The 21253-nt window shown below is 39.2% G+C and overlaps 1 protein-coding gene across 1 annotated transcript in view; it reads right to left on the bottom strand.

Annotated features, from left to right (window-relative positions):
• Positions 1–21253, bottom strand: part of LOC136863831 (tektin-1) — a 136292-nt gene that overhangs the window by 18527 nt on the left and 96512 nt on the right. The window contains exon 5 of the mRNA XM_068226106.1: positions 3950–4031. Coding sequence (XP_068082207.1) covers positions 3950–4031 — 82 coding nt within the window. The remainder of the gene's footprint in view (positions 1–3949; positions 4032–21253) is intronic.

Raw genomic sequence — 21253 nt, 5'->3', positions numbered from 1 at the left:
TGTATTTTTATCAATTAGATACCAAAATCAAAATTACAAAAGAAAAATTGTAGATTTTGTTCAAACTAAGTTTGTTTGTTTGTTTGTTTGTTTGTTTGTTTGTTTGTTTGTTTGTTTGTTTGTTTGTTTGTTTGTTAAACCAGCGAGAAGCCAAGTTACAGAGTTCTGCAATGATAAAAAATTAAAAGGGAGTAGGACATAGCAACATAAAATAATAAGTGGAAGAACAATGAAAAAAAAGCATTTAATGATAAAAATAGAGGAAAAACTTAAAAACTAATAAAATACCGTACCTAACTGTAGAGACACCAATTAACAACAAAACATGAAAGCAAAAGAAACAACAAGGAAAATTAAAGATTGAATGTAAAACGAAGAGAAGAACTTATAGCTAGGCACAGTAAGATAAATACAGATATAACACGTAAGTAATTATATAGTACAGTAAAAATAAATAAATATTACATTATGTAATGTGAAGAGAAGAAAGGAATATGAAGAAAATGAACTAGGTTAAGGAAGAATCGATTAAAGGAGGCATACGAAGAAAAAACATCCAAGTTCCTGTCAGAAGATCAAGAGTTAAGGAGGGTTGGTATGCAGATAAATAAAGTTATTTGGATGAGAGAGAGGCGGGAATACAGAATATGAAGGGCTGGATTAATCCTGGTTTTGTGAGTTGGAACATGTAGGAAAAAGAAGGATGCAGGTTTAGGAGAATGAAATAAACTGTTAACAGTGTTATATAGGAATCTAAGGTTAGCTACTTTCCTGCGACCAGACAACGGGCGAAGGTTTAACTTGTACAGCATCTGATTACTGCTCAAGTTTCGACAATCAGATACTCTGACTCTAACAATAGCACAGAAGAATGACTGCACACGGTCAATGTGATTCAGATTAGTGGGTGAAGAGGTAGACCAAATGGGAGACGCAAATTCGATAATCGGTAGGATGCAAGATACATAGTAGGCTCTGAGGGCATGGATATTGGTGATGTCAGAAAATTTATACAACAAACCAAGAAGTGACATTGCTCATGAGGTTATCTTTTATACATGGGCACAAATAACAATTTACTGTCAAACAACCCTCCTAAGTCATTTTGTTTTGTTAGAGTTGGGAACGGGTTACCGAGGAGGGATTATTTACTAAGTATTTAGTAAGAATAGGGGATTTACAAAGCATGATCGAAATAGAGGAACACTTGGTAGGATTAGGCTTAAGATGCCATGTGGAGCACCATTCAGAGTGTGAGTTAAGCCCACTCGGTAAGGAGTTTATGTCTGATAAAGAATCGATTTGTTTTAATATTTTACAGTCATCTGCAAATAATAGAATTTTACATGAAACGGAAGATATAGTATTAATGAGATCATCAATAAATAGGACGAAAAGAAGGGGACCTAGGATACTACCCTGTGGGATGCCAGAATGTACCATAACAAGAGTCGAACTCAAGAACCACACGCTGAGTTCTGGTATTGAGGAAGCTCTGCAGGAGTGTTAGGAAGTGACCATGGATATTAAAACGTTCTAAGAGTTTATAGGAAAGAAGTGCGTGGTCTACGGTATCAAAAGCATTTGCAATATCAATGTAGCACATGTCCAGCTGAGAACCGGTATTAAGAGCAGATGTTACACAATGGAGAAGAACAGCCAGATTATTTAGGCAGGAGCTACCAGGAAGAAAACCATGCTGCTGGGACGATATATAAGGAAGGGTGAAAGAAAGAAGATGCTGGTGGACAATCTTTTCACAGATGAGAGATACGGTTGGTAATCTAGAAATTGGGCAATAGTTTCTAACATCAGACCTCTTTCCACTTTTAAAAACTGGAGTGATGTTAGCGATTTTCCAGTCGTCAGGAAAGTAGCCGGCTAAGAAGCAACAGTTCGATATAACAGCAATAGGAGTCGTAGTGGTATTCTTAAGGAAGACAGGACTGAGGCCATCGGGTCCAGTAGGTTTATTTTCTGGCAGGGAGGAAAGTAAAGAATAGACTTCTGACTCAGAGGTGGAAAGATTACTGAGACTATGAGAAGGAAAACAATCAATACATGGAAAATCTGGGAACTGAACAGGTGCAACAAAATTAGACCCAAAGTAATCGTTGAGAATTTCCGGTCTATTACTACCACTGGCTAAATTATCAGCCCAAGTTACTGTGTCTGGCATACTCTTTACATTTTTCCTGCTGTTTATCAGAGACCAGAATCGTTTGCTATTGCTTCTCATTTCTAGGCAGGCAGAGTTTATGTAGTCCATGTAATCCCGTTTAAGAAGCTGTTTATGGTGTTTGCGAAAGTCAGAAAAAGCTAGCTTCAGAAGGTGACCTTTTCTAGTCTTTCCAGGCTTTCTTCGTTTTATTAATTTATGCCATTTTGGTGTCACTTTTCTTCCATGGTGGGCATCTGGCAGATGTTTTACGAGTGGGAACAAGGTCACAGATCACAGCAAGAGTCCAGTCAAAGAACAAGTCCACTGCTTCTTGGACTTCACCCACTTGCAGCAAGTGCCAGGGTAGAAGAGAGAGGGTGTGATTGACAGCCTGCCAATCAACCTTTCGCCACATGGGTACACAGTTCCTGTTATAGGGTTGATGACATTTCGGGGGATGGGGAGGGGCAACAGGGAATGTTGCCTCTACAGACTTGTCGTTCGATTTAAAAATATTTCGTCCCACAGAAATAACTGAAGGCTCAACAGAGCAGAGCAGGTAGTCAAGAAGACTCTCCCCGCAGGTGTTCTCATGGACGTACTGTTGGAGTCCTAGGTCCGTAATATAATGGTCGAGATACCACTTGTCAAGGCTATTACAAGGGACACCTTGCGCAGGGGAATTTCAAGATATAGAGAGGTTGAAGTCACCCGGTATAATTACATTAGGATTCAGATTAATGGCTTTCATTACAAAAGAGAAAAAAATTTCAGAATAATCGAGGGTTGATCGAGGTGGTCTGTAAAAACAAGCAAATAGATATTTGGAATGCTGAAGTTTCACTTCTACCCAGACGGCTTCACAGTCACTACTTAAATCAGTACTAGGTTAGCATGCCATTTGGATTTTTAACAGGCAGGAGAACCCCCCCCCACCGCCCTGAGATCCACGATCCATTCTGAAAATGGAAAACTCTTTGGAGGGAAGGATTTCCGCGTCTGAAACAAAGTCAGTTAACCAACTTTCAGAAAAGGCGACAATGTCGAAAGAAGATAGTTCTTGTAGGTAGAGCTCACAGTCAGTAATTTTGTTTTTAAGAGAGCAGATATTCTGATGGTAAAATGAGAATGCACTATCTGCCGCAGGTCCCGTGTTTACCTCCACATCACCAGCTAACAGTAAGAATGTCAATAATAAACTTAAAGTAGACCAAGTAGAAAACAGAGATAATTTACTGGAGGCTGGAATTGAAGCCGGTACTACAAGAATGCAAGGGAGGTTTGCTGTCGCCAGTGAAGGAAAATGAAACTCACGAACGGCAGTCAACCAGTTTCCAACCTGAGGTATATTCCATCTCGAGACGGCGAGTCGTACACTCCTGGCAGGGGAGGCTTGGGTATGCCAGCAGCCGCCGTAGCACGTGGAATAAAAACAAAGCCATTTAAATTGTAGAGACTTATTTCTGAGCACTTCACAACACATTGAATCACTGCCTGGATCATCTAGATGAACATCACTACTGTATATTCTTTTGTACACACTGTTTGTTTTGACACCAAAACATCTAAAAGAACATAGAGGAAAAACACAGTTACGCTCACTCACCACCATCTTGACCCTTTGAATACTATAATGCATGTTACCTACTATCATCATAAATAAATGCTGTGTGAATATTCTAGATACAATTTCTAGTCTATTAAGAACTTTGTGTTTACATTTCAGTGAAACTGTGCTTCATTATAGTACTTTAGTTTTCTTAAAGGAAATGTCCTACTGGAACCTACCTCATACAGCATTTCTTGAAGTTTTGAAATACTCTCCTGAAGATCTTGAACTTCTATTAAAAGACTTCTCTCTACATCATCCCTGTAATCAAACCATACAAGAAATGTTTGTACAACCCTTGGCTAGAAGGACAGACAGCATTTCCCAAGGATACTTTGCATTTTTTTAAATCAGTCATTATTACAAACATTCTGATGATACATCAGATTTACTGGGGTCATCACCAAAAGCACATAACCCAAAGAGAAATGATTTAAATGTAAAGAATTAAATACTGCATTCATGTGGAAACAATGTATAGCACATTAAAACTGTATATTTGTTTATCAATCCTGAATTCCCACACACAGTGTAATACAAATTACAGTGTAAAAGTACTCCGAAGATGATTCCTAATCATGAAAAAAAAAAAAAGATTGAAGAAATTATCTACGTGTTGATTCAAGCCTTTCATATTATTAAAGAAAGGAATAAATAGTTTATCCACTTTAGCTTCAATCTTTTGAATTCAATTGCACAACCATCCCATTGACTTGATACTTGTCTTTCTAGAAATTGCCTGAAAACTTTTCAGTAAGACCTTGACCCTTCCAGATTTAATATTTCCTCATCATCATTTCAAGTATGGCTTTTCTCCAATTTACTGTATTTTATATCACTTTTCCTCCTGTATCACTTTGAAATTCAGGTCATGTTGCCTTATATTGTTGTTACCTAAGTCCATTCATCATAATTTGGATCTTTTTCAGACTCTTTTCTTTCAGTTTAAATTGTATTCATTTACAACTTGCTTTATGTTGCACCGACACAAATAGGTCTTATCGCAATGACGGGATAGGGAAGGGCTAGGAGTGACAAGAAAGCAACCATGGCCTTAACCCATTAGTGCTCAGAATTATTTTATTTGTATTTTGTAGTTGATTGCAGTTCATAATTGTCGTAACGATTACATGTATTATCAAGAAAATAATTTTTGAAAAATTCGGCACTGGTACACCGAGAAATTTAATGGCAGCCAAAGTTGCCACTGAGCACTAGAGATATCACTTGAATAAGTAATTGGAAAATGAATTTCCATAACTTTTTACAGTATATATGTTTTATTTATGCAAAATGTTACTATAATAACATGTGTATTTTAGTCTAAATCAATGTAAAGCAATGTAATATAGGTTATTAACAAAACAAAATAAATTTATCGAACCTTTAATTCCTCATCCTATAAATCAATATTTGCTCCAATTTGTCCTCTTGAATTCTAGATTTATCTTCATATTATGATCTTCCCTAACTTCAAAAGCTCTACCCAAGTTTATTCGCCTACTAACGTCATTCCACACCATCTCTCCACTGGCAACTCGGAACAAAGCGTTTAGTCAAGCACCTCATCTCCGTACTCCCAAGTCTTCCCAGCCCAAAGTTTGCAACATTTTTGTAACATTACTCTTTTTTTTTTTTTCGAAAATCACCCCGAACTAATCACACCACTTTCCTTTGGATCTTTCCCAGTTCTCGTATCAAGTAATCCTGGTCTGGGTCCCATATGCTGGAACCATACTCAAATTAGGGTCTTACAAGTGACTTAAATGTCCTCTCTTGTTACATCCTTACTACATCCTCTAAATACCCTCATAACTATATAAAGAAAGTTTACATGACAGACTAGCATCAGCTGGCTGTCTGTTATGTAAATATTGCATATCAATACATTTTACCCGTACCATATGGAGTAAAACCAGCAGCTCCATACATGTGATTTCGATGCTTGAGTAACATTTTGTCAATGGGCATTACACAGTGTGACCAATGATACAGCCTCTTTTGTCAAGAGTCCTGTTTTCAAATTAATCACAATTTCACGATGACACTGTGAGTTGGCACAATATGCACTAATTGACCATGGAGAATCCCTCTTGTGTGAAATAGGCTGCATTACAAATGTAGGGGGGAGTAAATGTCTGGTGTGGGATCCTGGACAACTACCTAATCAACCATATTTCTTTGATGGCCGTCTAATGGGAGCACGGTACCTTCATTTTCTTCTAAATGAACTCCCACAGTTGCTGGAGAACATACCATTGCTTGACCAATTACGAATGTGGTTTTAAAAGGACAGGACCCCACCTCTCAAATCAATAGTCATCCAGAACCATCTTCATGCTTCATATCCTAATAAACGGATAGGAAGGGGAAGACCCATTCCATGGCCCGCCATACCACCCGATCTTACACCACTTGACTTCTTCATGTGGCGTAACTTATATAGCAGGTAGTGTATGCACAGGAGCCTGAAAGTCCTGGTTACCTTTGGCAACTGAACACCAAGGCATGCCAAGCTGTTACTCATCATGTGTTACTATGAGCAAGAATGTCTTTACGCCATGCTGAAATATGCATAAACCAAGGATGTCAACATGTCAAGCACTTGCTGCGTTAAATATGCAGGGTACCCTGATTCCTACCAAATGACCATCAGTCGTAGTCCAACCTGCTTACGTAACATCCAATAAAAACGGTCCATTTCAGGACCAAATAAAAATTTACTCGTTGGAACAAGTAGTATGTGGCCATATCACATCTACTGTAAATGGCATAAAGCAGGAAAAAATAATGTACCAGCCTAGAAATTGAGCCTGTTTCTTGGCAGCTTATAATTTGGTTTTTGTAACTTGATTTCCTTTCTCTGTTATACTTTTCTCTTTATTTCCTCTTCAACTATCGTTTTAAGTAGGTTAATATGTCACAGAGTATGACCTATCATCCTGGCTCAATTTTGTGAATAGTTTTGCAGATATTGCTTTCATCATCAGCTCTTCCGAGTACCTCACTGTTACAACACAATCTACCATGCGATTTCTAATATTTGCCTGTAACTGTAGATCTCAGATTCCTCTAGTCTTTTTCTTTCTGCCAGCCATATTGTTGAGGTTTCACAACCGTATTTGGAATGTTTTACAAAGAATTGTATTTGTTGACAGGCCAACAGCAGAAGAAAGACATTCGGCATTTCTTGATATTACGGCTGTGTTCAACTTTGTTCTGAAAGGGGAAATATGACAGGCATTGCATGCGTTACAGACTAGAGGAAAGTTGCTCAGAGTAATCAAAAGTGTGTGCAGGGTTGTCTAAGGGATCGTATGAAACTTGATGGCCACAGAAGTAGACAATTCAGGATGGACAGAGGCATGAAATGATGGGACAGCTTGAGTCCACTCCTCTTCATCATGATCATGGGCCAAGTGATCAGTCAGTGCAGAGCTAGGATAAAGCAAGTGAAGTTCGGTAACCTGAGAATGAGAGCAGTTTATCTCCAATCACTTGATACGCTGATGGCATATGCAGGAAGTAGTCACAGAATGGGCAAGCATCCTGCTAGTCAGCAAGAGTAAGCTGATGAAGACAGGACAAGAAAAAGAAGAAATGTTGGTATAAAGTGGTGAGGAAGCACCATGGAGCAAGTCACTAGTTTCACCTACCTTGGCGCAATACGGACAGAGGAGGCAGAATAAGTGGAGAGGTCAACGTATGAATAGGAGGGCTAACAATTTGTATTATTAGGTTGATTCTATGTCTATTTGGGAAGAAGGTTGTCTTAGAGAAAAACAAGATCCAAATCTACAATATGATTTTCGTACCTACTCTTGCATATGGTGCTGAGTCCCGAATCATGTTGGAAAGGTATGAAAGTTGAGTGGCCACCTTAGAGATAAATTACACACCACTTAGTCAAGCAGCTCGTCTCCTTTCCCTCAAGTCTTCTCAGCCCAAACTTCGCAACATTTTTGTAACGCTACTCTTTTGTCGGGAATCTCCCAGAACAAATCGAGCTGCTTTTCTTTGGATTTTTTCCAATTCTTGAATCAGGTAATCCTGGTGAGGGTCCCATACACTGGAACCATACTCTAGTTGGGGTCTTACCAGCGACTTATATGCCTTCTCCTTTACATCCCTACTACAACCCCTAAATACCCTCCCTCATAACTGTGTGCAGAAATCTGTACCCTTTATTTACCATCATATTTATGTGATTACCCCAATGAAGGTCTTTTCTTATATTAAGACCTAGGTACTTACAATGATCCCCAAAAGGAACTTTCACCCAAAAATGCAGTAATTAAAACAGACATAGACATAGCTGTCTCCCAACACCAAGTGGAACATTTTTTAAAGCGTCAGGCAAGTATTGCCCAGAAACATACAGTAGCGGGGCACATTCTACTTGTCCGGCAATAGGTAAGGGCCTAAAAGCACTCCTCCCATGATTCTAGCCCACAGGTTTATGCCAAAACGTGCCTGAAAGCCACGTTCACGGGTGACATATGGGTTGTGGTCAGACCACAATGGCTGTTGTGATGGTTGAAAATACCTTCCCGAGTGAAGCGACACTCGTCGCTCCATATCACATTCTTTATAAAATGTTCGTTATCTTCAACTTGTTGCAAAAGCCATTCATAGAACTGTACTTGTTGAATGCGGTATTCTGGCCGCTGGTGTTGAGTTAACATGTAATTATATGGATGCAGTTTTTTGTCGTGCAACACGTCAACAACCAGTGTTTGAGATACCAGGAACTGCCTTGCAATATCACGGGTACTTCGCAGGGGTGATTGGTGAACGGCTTCAAGAATGTCGTCCTCTGTTTGTGAAGTACGTCTAGTCCTTGGATGACCTCTGTCCACTACTTGTGGACGAAAATTACTGGTTTCCAGCAGGCGTTGCTCAAGGCGACGAAAAACATTCTTATCGGGATGGCGCCTTTGAGGGTACCGTGCTGCATACACACGATCAGCAGCAGAAGCTTGGTTATCGGATGCACCCAACACTAAAAGCATATTGACGTATTCGCCATTTGTGTACTCCATCAGGAAGCCGCCCTACACGCACTTGACAGGACCAGTTATGGTTGTGCACTGCGTGGTTCGTCGACTCATGCATTCAGTTGAATGGATCACACTGTCATATGTTCGACTATTGTCATGTGACAACAGAATGTCATGCTTACAAACGCAGTTACACGACGGGAACTAGGGACCTGACGTCACACACACGAAAGAAAGAAAAACAACCTGACGTAGATTCGAGCTGTAGCTCCATGGTGCATGTGGGTTTGATAACCCAGTCGTCTACTCAGTGAGCTGCGATGGCGGGTGTGGTAGAGTGGGATGATGCACGTTTCTCTATTACATTCCAATGCGCTGCAGGGTGTGACAGTGTTGCCAGCTTCTTGTTTTCGACTTGTTTTCCAACAGCACCAGATCTGATTTGGCTATAGAAACTTTTGTCTTGCAATGGAATGAGGAATCACATGCTGACCTCCAAGTGCGGAATTTTTTGTTCACTCTGTATATCATAAGTGGTATGTTCCGAGCTGTCAGTGGAGAGATGGCGTGGAATGACATCAGTAGATGAATAAGTTTGAGTGATGTCTTTAAAAGTAGGAAAGATCACAATATGAAGATAAAGTTGGAATTCAGGACGACAAATTGGGGCGAATATTCATTTATAGGAAGGGGAATTAAGGATAGGAATAACTTACCAAGGAAGATGTTCAACAAATTCCCAAATTCTTTGCAACTATTTAAGAAAAGGCTAGGTAAAAAAAAAAAACAGATAGAGAATCTGCTACCTGAGCGACTGCCGTAAATGCAGATTAGTGATGATTGACTGATTGATTGATTCTCCAGAATACGCACATTTTATTATGAGGTGAGTACATGTGCGGAGCACTATTTTGGTCCTTAGTTATTTTCATGTATTGCATTGTATGCAATATAATAAATCATTTCTTGATAGAAATAAGAAACACCATCATATCTTAGGAAAAGAATGATACAAGTTCATCTGGGCACATTTATTGCTCTGCAACCGTTCACTTCCCTAAAGTTTCTTCACTCATGCCTTCCTCACCGCTGTGTTCGTTTGCAAAATATGACTCACATGTTTCCATTTTTATGTTCAAGACATACCCAGTCTTTAAACTTCAAGCAGGTCGTTCTTGTTATTTTGTTCCTACCATGAGCACACAAATAGAAGCGACCTGTTTTCGCTGTTTTTCCTGGAATAGTTTTCTGGACTTGATGTTTAGGAAAAAGGCGTCTATGTCATCTTATTTCTTGCAGAATCATTCATTATTAACTTAATGATCTCTGGCTTCATCAATTTGAGAGAAAGTGAACACAAAAGAATACTCGTCTTTCTACCTTATTTTACCCATGGGCTGCCTTGAAGATTTTTAATGAATTTATGTCACCTATTGTACCAGGAAGGCCTAGGTCCTGGTCCATAATAATTGAAAGAAATGTTATTTCCAGCATTAAAGATCCGACCGACGTACGAACATCCATGTAAAGAATGTTCCAGTATGTGCCAGACCCTACGAGTACGCTAGGCGGAATCAAGTGACGTCACCTGTCGCTCGAAGCTCACCTCCCCTAGAGATATTTCTCGAAAGAATTTTTCTTTTAACAGCTTTTTAACACCTTAACCAATTTCAACGGGACAAACGCTGAATTATAGCAAACATCATAAAAGTTAATCCCTGTAAATTTCAAATTAATTCATCAAACGGTTGTTGAGTTATAACAATTTAAAGTCTCAACGAAATTACGTAATTACGGTCACATGGCCGAGAGAGAGCTGCCACCCCTCCCTGCGCTGGTATCTATATATGTCAAGGCCAGATAGCCCGCAAACCAGTGCAGTACAGTACAGTACCGTACAAGGACAAGCAGACAACTGTGTGAATGAGATAGTGAAGAGACCGGCCCGCGTACAGTATGTTCGCGCAGTCACGGTAGAAGTACTTTCGTCGTATCTCCAGAACGCGAAATTCTATCGCCGATAAAGGACGTCGCACTGCAGTTAGTATGTCGCGTCGCGATTACAATATAATCCTAAAAAGACATTTAAGACTGTAACACGAGTGAACTTATTGGAGTACAAATATTAACTATTTCATTACGTGTGGACTTAGGCAACGTCAAGTAACATTAAACTTCTACAGAGCCTAATACTTAAGAATCACCAGAACTTTTTTTTTTTTTTCTCGAGTATTGCATTATATTTCTTTATTCACGTCACATCAATATTTTGAGTGAAAAAGTAAGAACTTTTCTGAGTTAATATAACAGGATTAGCAGAAAATCTAACTTAATGACTGTGTTCACAGACTGTGCTTATCGACTTGCTTTCTTTTTTTTTCTTTCTTCAAGTGTGAACTGTGTGATTAAGAACGTTTCAATAACGACTGTAAATAGTATTTAGTACAGAAAGGACTGTGATTCTTCATACGCCATAAATAGTGTTCAACAGTGTAAGTGATAACCAGTCGCACTAAATGAATTTTCGTGTGCGAAACTCAACAGTTCCAGCTGTCATCTCCTCATCGGGAACGTCAACATCGCCGATCCTGATTCTACATGGAACATTCCAGATGTCCATCTTTCGACATTTGGTAACAACAGTTCTTGTCATAAGTGAGTAACAAACTGACTAAACTTTTTCATTTATTTTGAACAGTGAAACTTCAGTGTCGCGTGTGAACAATTTTCATAATTTCTCAAAAGTGATAAATTTAATTTCAATTTCATTTCTCGTAGAAAGACTGTAGGATTTCAAGTGTGCTGTATAACGAGATTGACGAACTGAGAACTGAAAACTTTTAATAATTTCTCATATCCATTTACCATTATAAAAGTGTGCCTAGGTTTAAAAAGACTTTAGGTGGAAATTCACACATATGAAAGACTTTGAAACCAATGATATTTATGCCTTTTTTTTTTTTTCAAGAAGATTATTTTCAACATTTAATTTCAATATAAATTTTGAGTCAACAATCATACCGCAGGGTGAGAAATTAATAAATTGTTTTGAAAAAAAATTATTTACCATCTATTATTCGCTCTGCGAGACTATCCTTCTCTGTATCGGCTCCAAAACCCAGTTCCACTCCCTGAGGTCCTACTCATGCCCTTTGCCCACAACTTTTCCTGGTACACTATATTCAAAATATTGAAAAAGACAGTGAGAGGCCATCTTCAAGAATTGCTTGCCATGTGGATACAGAATACACCTGATCCACAACATCTACTCTGCACTCGAGGAATTATAATCCGTGATCATGAGAAGTTTTTTTCAATTTACCGGTATATGCATCAATGGCATAATCATGATGCATAGTGGATATCAATAAAACAACCTTGTTATTTTCCGGCAGATAGGAAGGGCCTTTTGAAATCCAAACAAGCTGTTGTTTACTTCTCAGTTTCTTATTGTCAAAAAGTTTCTTGGGTTCTGTTATTTATTCATTATTACTATTTACTTTATCCTTTTATCGTTCAGGGTTGATTTTTCTCTTGGACTCAGTGAGGGATCCAACCTCTACCGCCTCAAGGGCAGTGTCCTGGAGCGTGAGACATTTCATTGGGGATACAACTGGGGAATAGGGCCAGTACCTTGCCCAGGCTGCCTCGCTTGCTATGCTGAACAGGGACCTTGTGTGGGATGGGAAGATTGGAAGGAATAAGCAAGGAAGATGGAAGGAAGAAGCCGTGATCTTACGTTAGTTACCATCAAAGAAGAAGTGGGAAAGTACGGGAAAACACTTCGAGTATGGCTGAGGTGGGAATCGAACCCCACTACTCTGTTGACCTCCCGAGGCTGAGTTGAGCCCATTCCAAACCTCGTACCACTTTTCAAACTTCATGGCAAAGCCGGGAATTGAACTCCCGCCTCTGGGGATGGCAGCAAATCACACTAACCACTACACCAGAGAGGCGGACTACGCTTTTTTACAGTTCCAATATACGCAAGTTTTTTGTTCCAAACTAGGTCAAAAACCAGTGTAGATATGAGAATCAGTTATCACCTGTTATTTTCCGGTTACTCCCTTGAACTGGCTCTGCTAAACTAACAACTGAATCGGGTTTGTTGCATACCTGACATGGATTGTTTTCCACAGTACACTTCAAGATTATGTGTGTACATGTTCTTAGAACGAAAGCTTGTGACATCGTGGTCCTCTCCCTGGGATCTGCTACTTGTGTTGGTTTGATGCTTAAGTTGCTTTCCATTCTTTATAGTATGAAGAACTTCTTATATTACGTTACTGTAATTAGAGTATAACTGCTAACTTTGCACAAACATTTATGAACATATTCAATTCAGGGATTATGCATTATCACATAAACCTTGTCTTCAGCAACTTTACATGTTCTGCCAGCATTATCAGGCTCCTCCACTGATTGTACAAGCAAGGACTTGTTTTAATGCCATCAGTAAAACTCTTCTTGACAATTTGCAAATCATAGGTTAGAGATCTAACAAGATATGACTTGGGCAATTGGTTAGATCAGTGGTCTGAGGACAAACAAAGAGCTAGACCACAGGTCAGGAACGCTAAGTGGCCTACAGGCCTCTAGTATCACGTGGAGTCCTGCTAAAATGTGACAAAAGTTACATAAAGACGAAATGTAAGGCTATGGGGCTGTCGCATCCGGTGTTCGCCGTGACAACTTCAAACTGCTTGGTTTTCTAAATTTCACCGAATGAGGCAGCTCTGTGGCCAGACATGATGGGAGCTCCATCGGAGAAAATAGCAAACTAGTCTTCATCACAGCTGGCCAATAGCAACACAAAAAATGATCTCATTTATCAGATTTACACAGTGATCATGAAGCTGTTTTTGTCGTAATTAAAAATAAATGTGATAGAAAGGAAGGTCTTAAAAGTAGGACTATTAGGCAGTACCATATGGCTGATAAATCAGGCAAGAGGGAGTTTAAAAAAAGTAAATATGATCAGTGGAAAACGATAAATAAAAATGTAAACAGACTCTTGGGATGACTTTAAAGCAATTGTTGAGGAATGTGAAAACAGGTTTGTACCTTTAAAGGTGGTAAGGAACGGTAAAGGCCCACTTTATTGTAACAGAGAAATAAAGCGACTAAGAAGGAGGTGCAGATTGGAAAGAACTAGAGTTAGAAATGGCTGTGGAAGTAAGGAGAAATTGAAGGAACTTACTAGGAATTTAATCTAGCAAAGAAGTCAGCAAAGGGTAACATAATGGCAAGCATAATTGGCAGTCATACAAATTTTAGTGAAAAAGGAAGAGTATGTTTAGGTACCTTAAGGCAGAAACAGGTTCCTAGAAGGACATTCCAGGAATCATTAATGAACAAGGGGAGTGTGTATGTGAGGATCTTCAAAAGGCAGAAGTATTCAGTCAGCAGTATGTAAAGATTGTTGGTTACAATGATAATGTCCAGATAGAGGAGGTGATTAATGCTAAAGAAGTATTAAAATTTACCCATGATAAGAATGACATTTACAATAAGATACAAAAGTTGAAAACTAGAAAAGCAGCTGGAATTGATGAGATTTTTGGTCATATACCGTACTAAAAACAATTGGTTGGGATATAGTACCATATCTGAAGTACTGTACTTATTTGATTATTGTGTGCATGAAGGAGCTATACCAAATGAATGGAGAGTTGCTATAGTAGCCCATGTGTACAAAGGAAAGGTTGATAGACGTATACGTGAAAATTACAGGCCAGTCAATTTGATATGCATTGCATGTAAGATTTGGGAAAGCAATCTTTCCGATTATACTGTATTAGACATGTTTTCGAAATGAATAACTGGTTCGATAGAAGGGAGTTCAGGTTTAGGAAAGGTTTCACTGAAGCTCAACTTGTAGGATTCCAGCAAGATATAGCAGAAAGTCAAATGGACTGTATCGTGATTGACCTGTCTAAGGCATTTGATAGGCTGGATCATGGGGTACTACTGGCAAAAATTAGTTCAATTGAAGTAGAGAAAAGAGTGACTGAACGGGTGGCTATGTTTCTAGAAAATAGATCTCAGAGAATTAGGGTAGGTGAAGCTTTATTTGACCCTGTGATAATTTTTAAATTTTTATTTTAAACATTTTTATTCACGATCAATATCTTACATTATACATACAGAGGTAGTAAAAGATACAGTGTGAATCCCACATAAAATAAACTTGTGTATGGGCTTCAAAAATACAATAGGTAGTTTATGTGCACCATGGCATCTATTGAATATCATTTACTCCAATATCATTTTAGTGATACTGTACTACAGTAATTTTATGAACTGTTTTTCAGCATTTGGTGTAATAAACAGGAAGCTGGAAATGAGAGACATGGGTTAAGGTGAAGGTTGGTTTCTTAGTAGGAAGGAATAGTGTGCTAGTTGATTTAAATATTATAATGGAAATTTATAAGTTGATCTACCGTACTTTGTAATGATTGTTAATGAGCCAATGTGAATAGCCTTTTCTTCAGGGTATTCTGGTTGCCACTGATCATGTCCGCAGGTAATGCAGTGTATAACCGTGGCCCTAGACAACTTAGATATCTTTCTCCAAATAAAGTGTTCTGGCGTCGTATATACTTATTCCAGTTCTGTCTTGCAGCCTAGTGCAAATTTTTGACTTGTGTTCATTGCAGAAGAGCTTTAAATTTTTATGCATGCATAGGGTCACTGACTGCACAAATAGCTGCCATATGTTTGAGTGATAATTTCAACAAAGCTATGACGGAAATCACTGTTCTGCGAAACCATGTTCAAACACTTCAGAACGAGCGTGAAGTAACTAACAACGAGCTCCACCAATATGTTCGCATAAATAACCTAGAAATTCATGGGCTGTGGGTATGTGGGAAACTGGGAGTGAAATTTCTAGATCCTAATGGGTGGGTAGGAGATAGGGATCTGCGCTCGGATGGCCTTCATTTAAACCGCAGTGGTACGTATAAGTTAGGAAATTTGTTTGGAAGGGTAATAGGGAGGTACATTCAGGGAAACGGGATGACCTAGGGAGCGGTGATAAGGGAACAGGGAACTGGAAATCAAGCAGGGATGACATAAAATTGTTAGTGCTGAACTGTAGAAGTATTGTAAAGAAAGGAATAGAATTAAGTAATTTAATAGATATATATTTACCAGATATTGTAATAGGAGTTGAATCATGGCTGAGAAATGATATAATGGATGCAGAAATTTTCTCACGACACTGGAGTGTGTATCGTAGAGATAGGATAGGAAAGGTGGGAGGGGGAGTGTTCATTCTGGTGAAAGAAGAATTTGTAAGCTACGAAAAAGTTAAAGATGAGACACATGAAATTCTAGGTGTAAGGCTCATTTCTAAAGATAATAGGCAACTTGATATATTTGGAGTGTACAGATCGGGAAAGGGTAGCACTGATGTGGATTCGGAATTATTTGATAGGATAGTCAGCTATGTGGGAAACGACATGGAAAGAAATGTGATTGTAGCGGGAGATCTGAATTTGCCAGATGTAAATTGGGAAGGAAATGCGAACGACAGGAAGCATGACCAACAAATGGCAAATAAGTTAATATGGGAAGGACAGCTAATTCAGAAAGTGATGGAACCAACCAGAGGGAAAAATATCCTGGATGTAGTGCTGATAAAACCAGATGAGCTCTATAGGGAAACTGAAGTAATAGATGGTATTAGTGATCATGAAGCTGTTTTTGTGGTAGTTAAAAATAAATGCGATAGAAAGGAAGGTCTTAAAAGTAGGACTGTTAGGCAGTACCATATGGCTGATAAAGCAGGTATGAGGCAGTTTCTAAAAAGTAACTATGATCGGTGGAAAACGGTAAATAAAAATGTAAACAGACTCTGGGATGGGTTTAAAGAAATTGTTGAGGAATGCGAAAACAGGTTTGTACCTTTAAGGGTGGTAAGGAATGGTAAAGACCCACCTTATTATAATAGAGAAATAAAGAGACTAAGAAGGAGGTGCAGACTGGAAAGAAATAGAGTTAGAAATGGCTGTGGAAGTAAGGAGAAATTGAAGGAACTTACTAGAAAATTGAATCTAGCAAAGAAGACAGCTAAGGATAACATGATGGCAAGCATAATTGGCAGTCATACAAATTTTAGTGAAAAATGGAAGGGTATGTATAGGTATTTTAAGGCAGAAACAGGTTCCAAGAAGGACATTCCAGGAATAATTAATGAACAAGGGGAGTGTGTATGTGAGGATCTTCAAAAGGCAGAAGTATTCAGTCAGCAGTATGTAAAGATTGTTGGTTACAAGGATAATGTCGAGATAGAGGAAGAGACTAAGGCCAAAGAAGTAATGAAATTTACATATGATAACAATGACATTTACAATAAGATACAAAAGTTGAAAACTAGAAAAGCGGCTGGAATTGATAAGATTTCTGGGGATATACTAAAGACAATGGGTTGGAATGTAGTACCATATCTGAAGTACTTATTTGATTATTGTTTGGTCGAAGGAGCTATACCAGATGAATGGAGAGTTGCTATAGTAGCCCCTGTGTATAAAGGAAAGGGTGATAGACATAAAGCTGAAAATTACAGGCCAGTAAGTTTGACATGCATTGTATGTAAGCTTTGGGAAGGCATTCTTTCTGATTATATTAGACATGTTTGTGAAATTAATAACTGGTTCGATAGAAGGCAATTCGGTTTTAGGAAAGGTTATTCCACTGAAGCTCAACTTGTAGGATTCCAGCAAGATATAGCAGATATCTTGGATTCTGGAGGTCAAATGGACTGTATCGCGATTGACATGTCTAAAGCATTTGATAGGGTGGATCATGGGAGACTACAGGCAAAAATGAGTGCAATTGGACTAGACAAAAGAGTGACTGAATGGGTTGCTTTGTCTGACCCTGTAATAGTTGAGAGGGGAGTTCCTCAGGGCAGTGTTATCGGACCTTTATGTTTTCTTATATATATAAATGATATGAGTAAAGGAGTGGAATCGGAGGTAAGGCTTTTTGCGGATGATGTTATTCTCTATAGAGTGATAAATAAGTTACAAGATTGTGAGCAACTGCAATGTGACCTCGAAAATGTTGTGAGATGGACAGCAGGCAATGGTATGTTGATAAACGGGGCTAAAAGTCAGGTTGTGAGTTTCACAAATAGGAAAAGTCCTCTCAGTTTTAATTACTGCGTTGATGGGGTGAAAGTTCCTTTTGGGGATCATTGTAAGTATCTAGGTGTTAATATAAGGAAAGATCTTCACTGGGGTAATCACATAAATGGGATTGTAAATAAAGAGTACCGATCTCTACACGTGGTTATGAGGGTGTTTAGGGGTTGTAGTAAGGATGTAAAGGAGAGTGCATATAAGTCTCTGGTAAGACCCCAACTAGAGTATGGTTCCAGTGTATGGGACCCTCACCAGGATTACCTGATTCAAGAACTGGAAAAAATCCAAAGAAAAGCAGCTCGATTTGTTCTGGGTGATTTCCGACAAAAGAGTAGCGTTACAAAAATGTTGCAATGTTTGGGTTGGGAAGAATTGAGAGAAAGAAGAAGAGCTGCTCGACTAAGTGGTATGTTCCGAGCTGTCAGCGGAGAGATGGCGTGGAATGACATTAGTAGACGAATAGGTTTGAATGGCGTTTATAAAAGTAGGAAAGATCACGATATGAAGATAAAGTTGGAATTCAGGAGGACAAACTGGGGCAAATATTCATTTATAGGAAGGGGAGTTAGGGATTGGAATAACTTACCAAGGGAGATGTTCAATAAATTTCCAATTTCTTTGAAATCATTTAGGAAAAGGCTAGGAAAGCAACAGATAGGGAATCTGCCACCTGGGCGACTGCCCTAAATGCAGATCAGTATTGATTGATTGATTGATTGATTGATTGATTGATTGTTATCAATGAGAAGCCTGTCCAAATCGTGAAAGATGTTGCCAAGTGTCTAGGAGTAGACATAAACACCTTCTTCTTCTTCTACTTTTTTGTTTGTTCTTGGACTCTGCGCAGCGCACTACGTCCAGTCACTGGGTTGTGTTAAACTTCACCAATCAAAGTGTCTGTTACAAAAAGGGATAGATTGGAGGGTAGTGGGAAACGGAAGTACACACTAGTGTATTGAGAGAGGTTGTGTAGGAAAGAGACATGAGGAATATTCGAGGCGTCTAATACTAGGAATGGGCTGCGAACGGAGTCGCGAAGAGTCGAGACTGCTACCTCTGGAACCGACACTCTCGACTCCAGTGTCGACTCCACTGATGCAGTAACGCCATCTATCAACTATTGTCGGAACTGCTTGGAATTATAGTTCCACGTTCCTCCCTTGGTAACTCGTGATACGATGAATACAAGGTGATTATTAGCCAGCAAACATTAAATATTGTTTCGGGATTTTATTATCGTTAGTGTTAATGTTGTAGGTCTATTTTGGCGACGATGATGATAATTTTAGTGGTAATAATAATCTGACAGTATACGTTTACATAATCGCCAATGTTAATATTCACGAGTTCAGCTCTGCGGTGTAGGGGGCAACGTGTACGCCTGTCACCCGGGTGTCCCGGGTTCTGTTCTCGGCGGTGTTACGTTTTTAATTCTAAATGATTAATGCCCCCGGTCTGGGGCATAAAACAGAAAAAAAGAAACGAGTGCTTAGAGTACCATTTTACAACAAATATCTTACGAAACATTGTGCGTCATAATAGCCGCCTCCGCAGTCTAGGGAGGCCCCGGGATCGATTCCGGCCAGGTCAGGGAGTTTTACATCTCAGGTTTCGTGATCACGTTGAGGTAGAGACCGGGTCTAGAAAGCCAAGAATAACGGGCGAGAGGATTCGTCGTGCTGAACACATGTCACCTCGTAATCTACTGGCCTTCGAGCTGGGCAGAGGTCACTTGGTAGGCCAAGGCCTACCAGAGCTGTCGCAAAAAGGGGCTTTTGTGCATACTACTACTACTACTACTACTAATAATAATAATAATAATAATAATAATAATAATAATAATAATAATAATAATAATAATTGTACCGGGCGGTACACCTCCACTCCGCTAATTTAAAATGTGCGCCAGTTGAAATTCCTCTGCTGGAGGAAGTCTGAACTTTATCTACGCTATTAATTCTCTACTTTCTCAGAAGATGTCACCACGTGGAAAATTTTGAGTTTTTGAACTGTGTCATTTTTGATGTGGTTTTGTTTCGCTTGAAGTAAGAAGTGTGAACTTTCTCTTCTAGAGGACACTACTGAAGATCAACAATAGTGCAACCTAGTGCGAAGTCAAAGAACTATTTTGTTGGAGAAATTTTTATTTCAAATGTTTGTCTTTGCTAAATTTTTTTCAGTTATTGTTTAAGTTGGCTGTATACCCCTCTCTTTCCCCTTGTTTTGCGGTTAACCAATCCTGAATTTCTTTGAGTTATTTCCGACCAATCCGATGTATCTTCCCCCAACTTGGATACGTTTCTGTACCCGAGCCAATAAAAAGTTTTTGGGAGGGTGTTTTCATTCCCCTGACACCTAGAACCTTCCGCGAGAGGATATAAACTGCTGATTTTTGGGTCTCCGGGCCACTTCTGTTCCATCTTTCAGTGTATAAAATACATAGCAGGAGGCGGGAAGCGCCTCTTTCCTCGGCAGCGGTCATCAATAAGGTAATGGCCGATTAATAAATTCTTTCTTTGCTAGCTCAGCAGTTTAACTCTCGGGGCGGGTGCGAAGCGTTTCTCCATGTAACCTTTTCCTAAAATGTAACGATCTTTTCTTCTATTCTCTTTTAAGCTGCATATTGGGATAGAGAGTGCTAACCCTCTCGAGCTCCCACTCACATTGTCTTGAGGTGAACTTATTTTCTCAACCTATTCTTCGTTAATGTAAAACAAATTGCTCTTTTCTAAAGTCACCTCGGTAGTATGGGATTAGCCCTTGCATTAGTGGCCTAGAGCCAGATTAGGTTTTTAAAAACAAGTGTATTAGGAGTGCAAGATCGCCTCCTCTCAAATTGTTATTTTAGAGGTCATGTAATTGCCCCTTTTCATTTAATAGACCTCAGTAGGTTGGGTATTGTACCCCTGTGTCTATGTCCAGTGAGGACAACTTGAAGGTGGAGTTTGGTGTGGCCTAGGAGAGGCTTAAATTTTGAGAGCGAGTGGCTCTTTTGAAAATTAAGTGTTGTATGCCTCGTGGAGGCTTTTCTGTGTAATTTGGAGCAAGGGCTCCTAGGTATGAATGGGGTTTTCTGCCCCTCTGTTAAAACTCGTGTTTGGGGTAAAACTGAGCTGATTGCCCAAGCTGTGTAAAATCAGGGCGCGAAGCCCAATTCCTGTAAATATTGTAACTACCCTTTTTTGACTTGCTACTTTGTACCTGCCATGCTTGTTATTTCTTGTTTTTGAAAAGAAAATATAACCTTGTTAAATTTTAAATTAATTTTGCTTTCGTAGCTGGAGACCTATTCACACCCGCACCTTCTTTCACCTCTACCTACCACGGAAAA

The sequence above is a fragment of the Anabrus simplex genome, chromosome 2 (assembly GCF_040414725.1).
Source record: "Anabrus simplex isolate iqAnaSimp1 chromosome 2, ASM4041472v1, whole genome shotgun sequence".
Lineage (NCBI taxonomy): Eukaryota > Metazoa > Arthropoda > Insecta > Orthoptera > Tettigoniidae > Anabrus > Anabrus simplex.
This window is presented reverse-complemented; position numbering and strand designations above follow the sequence as displayed.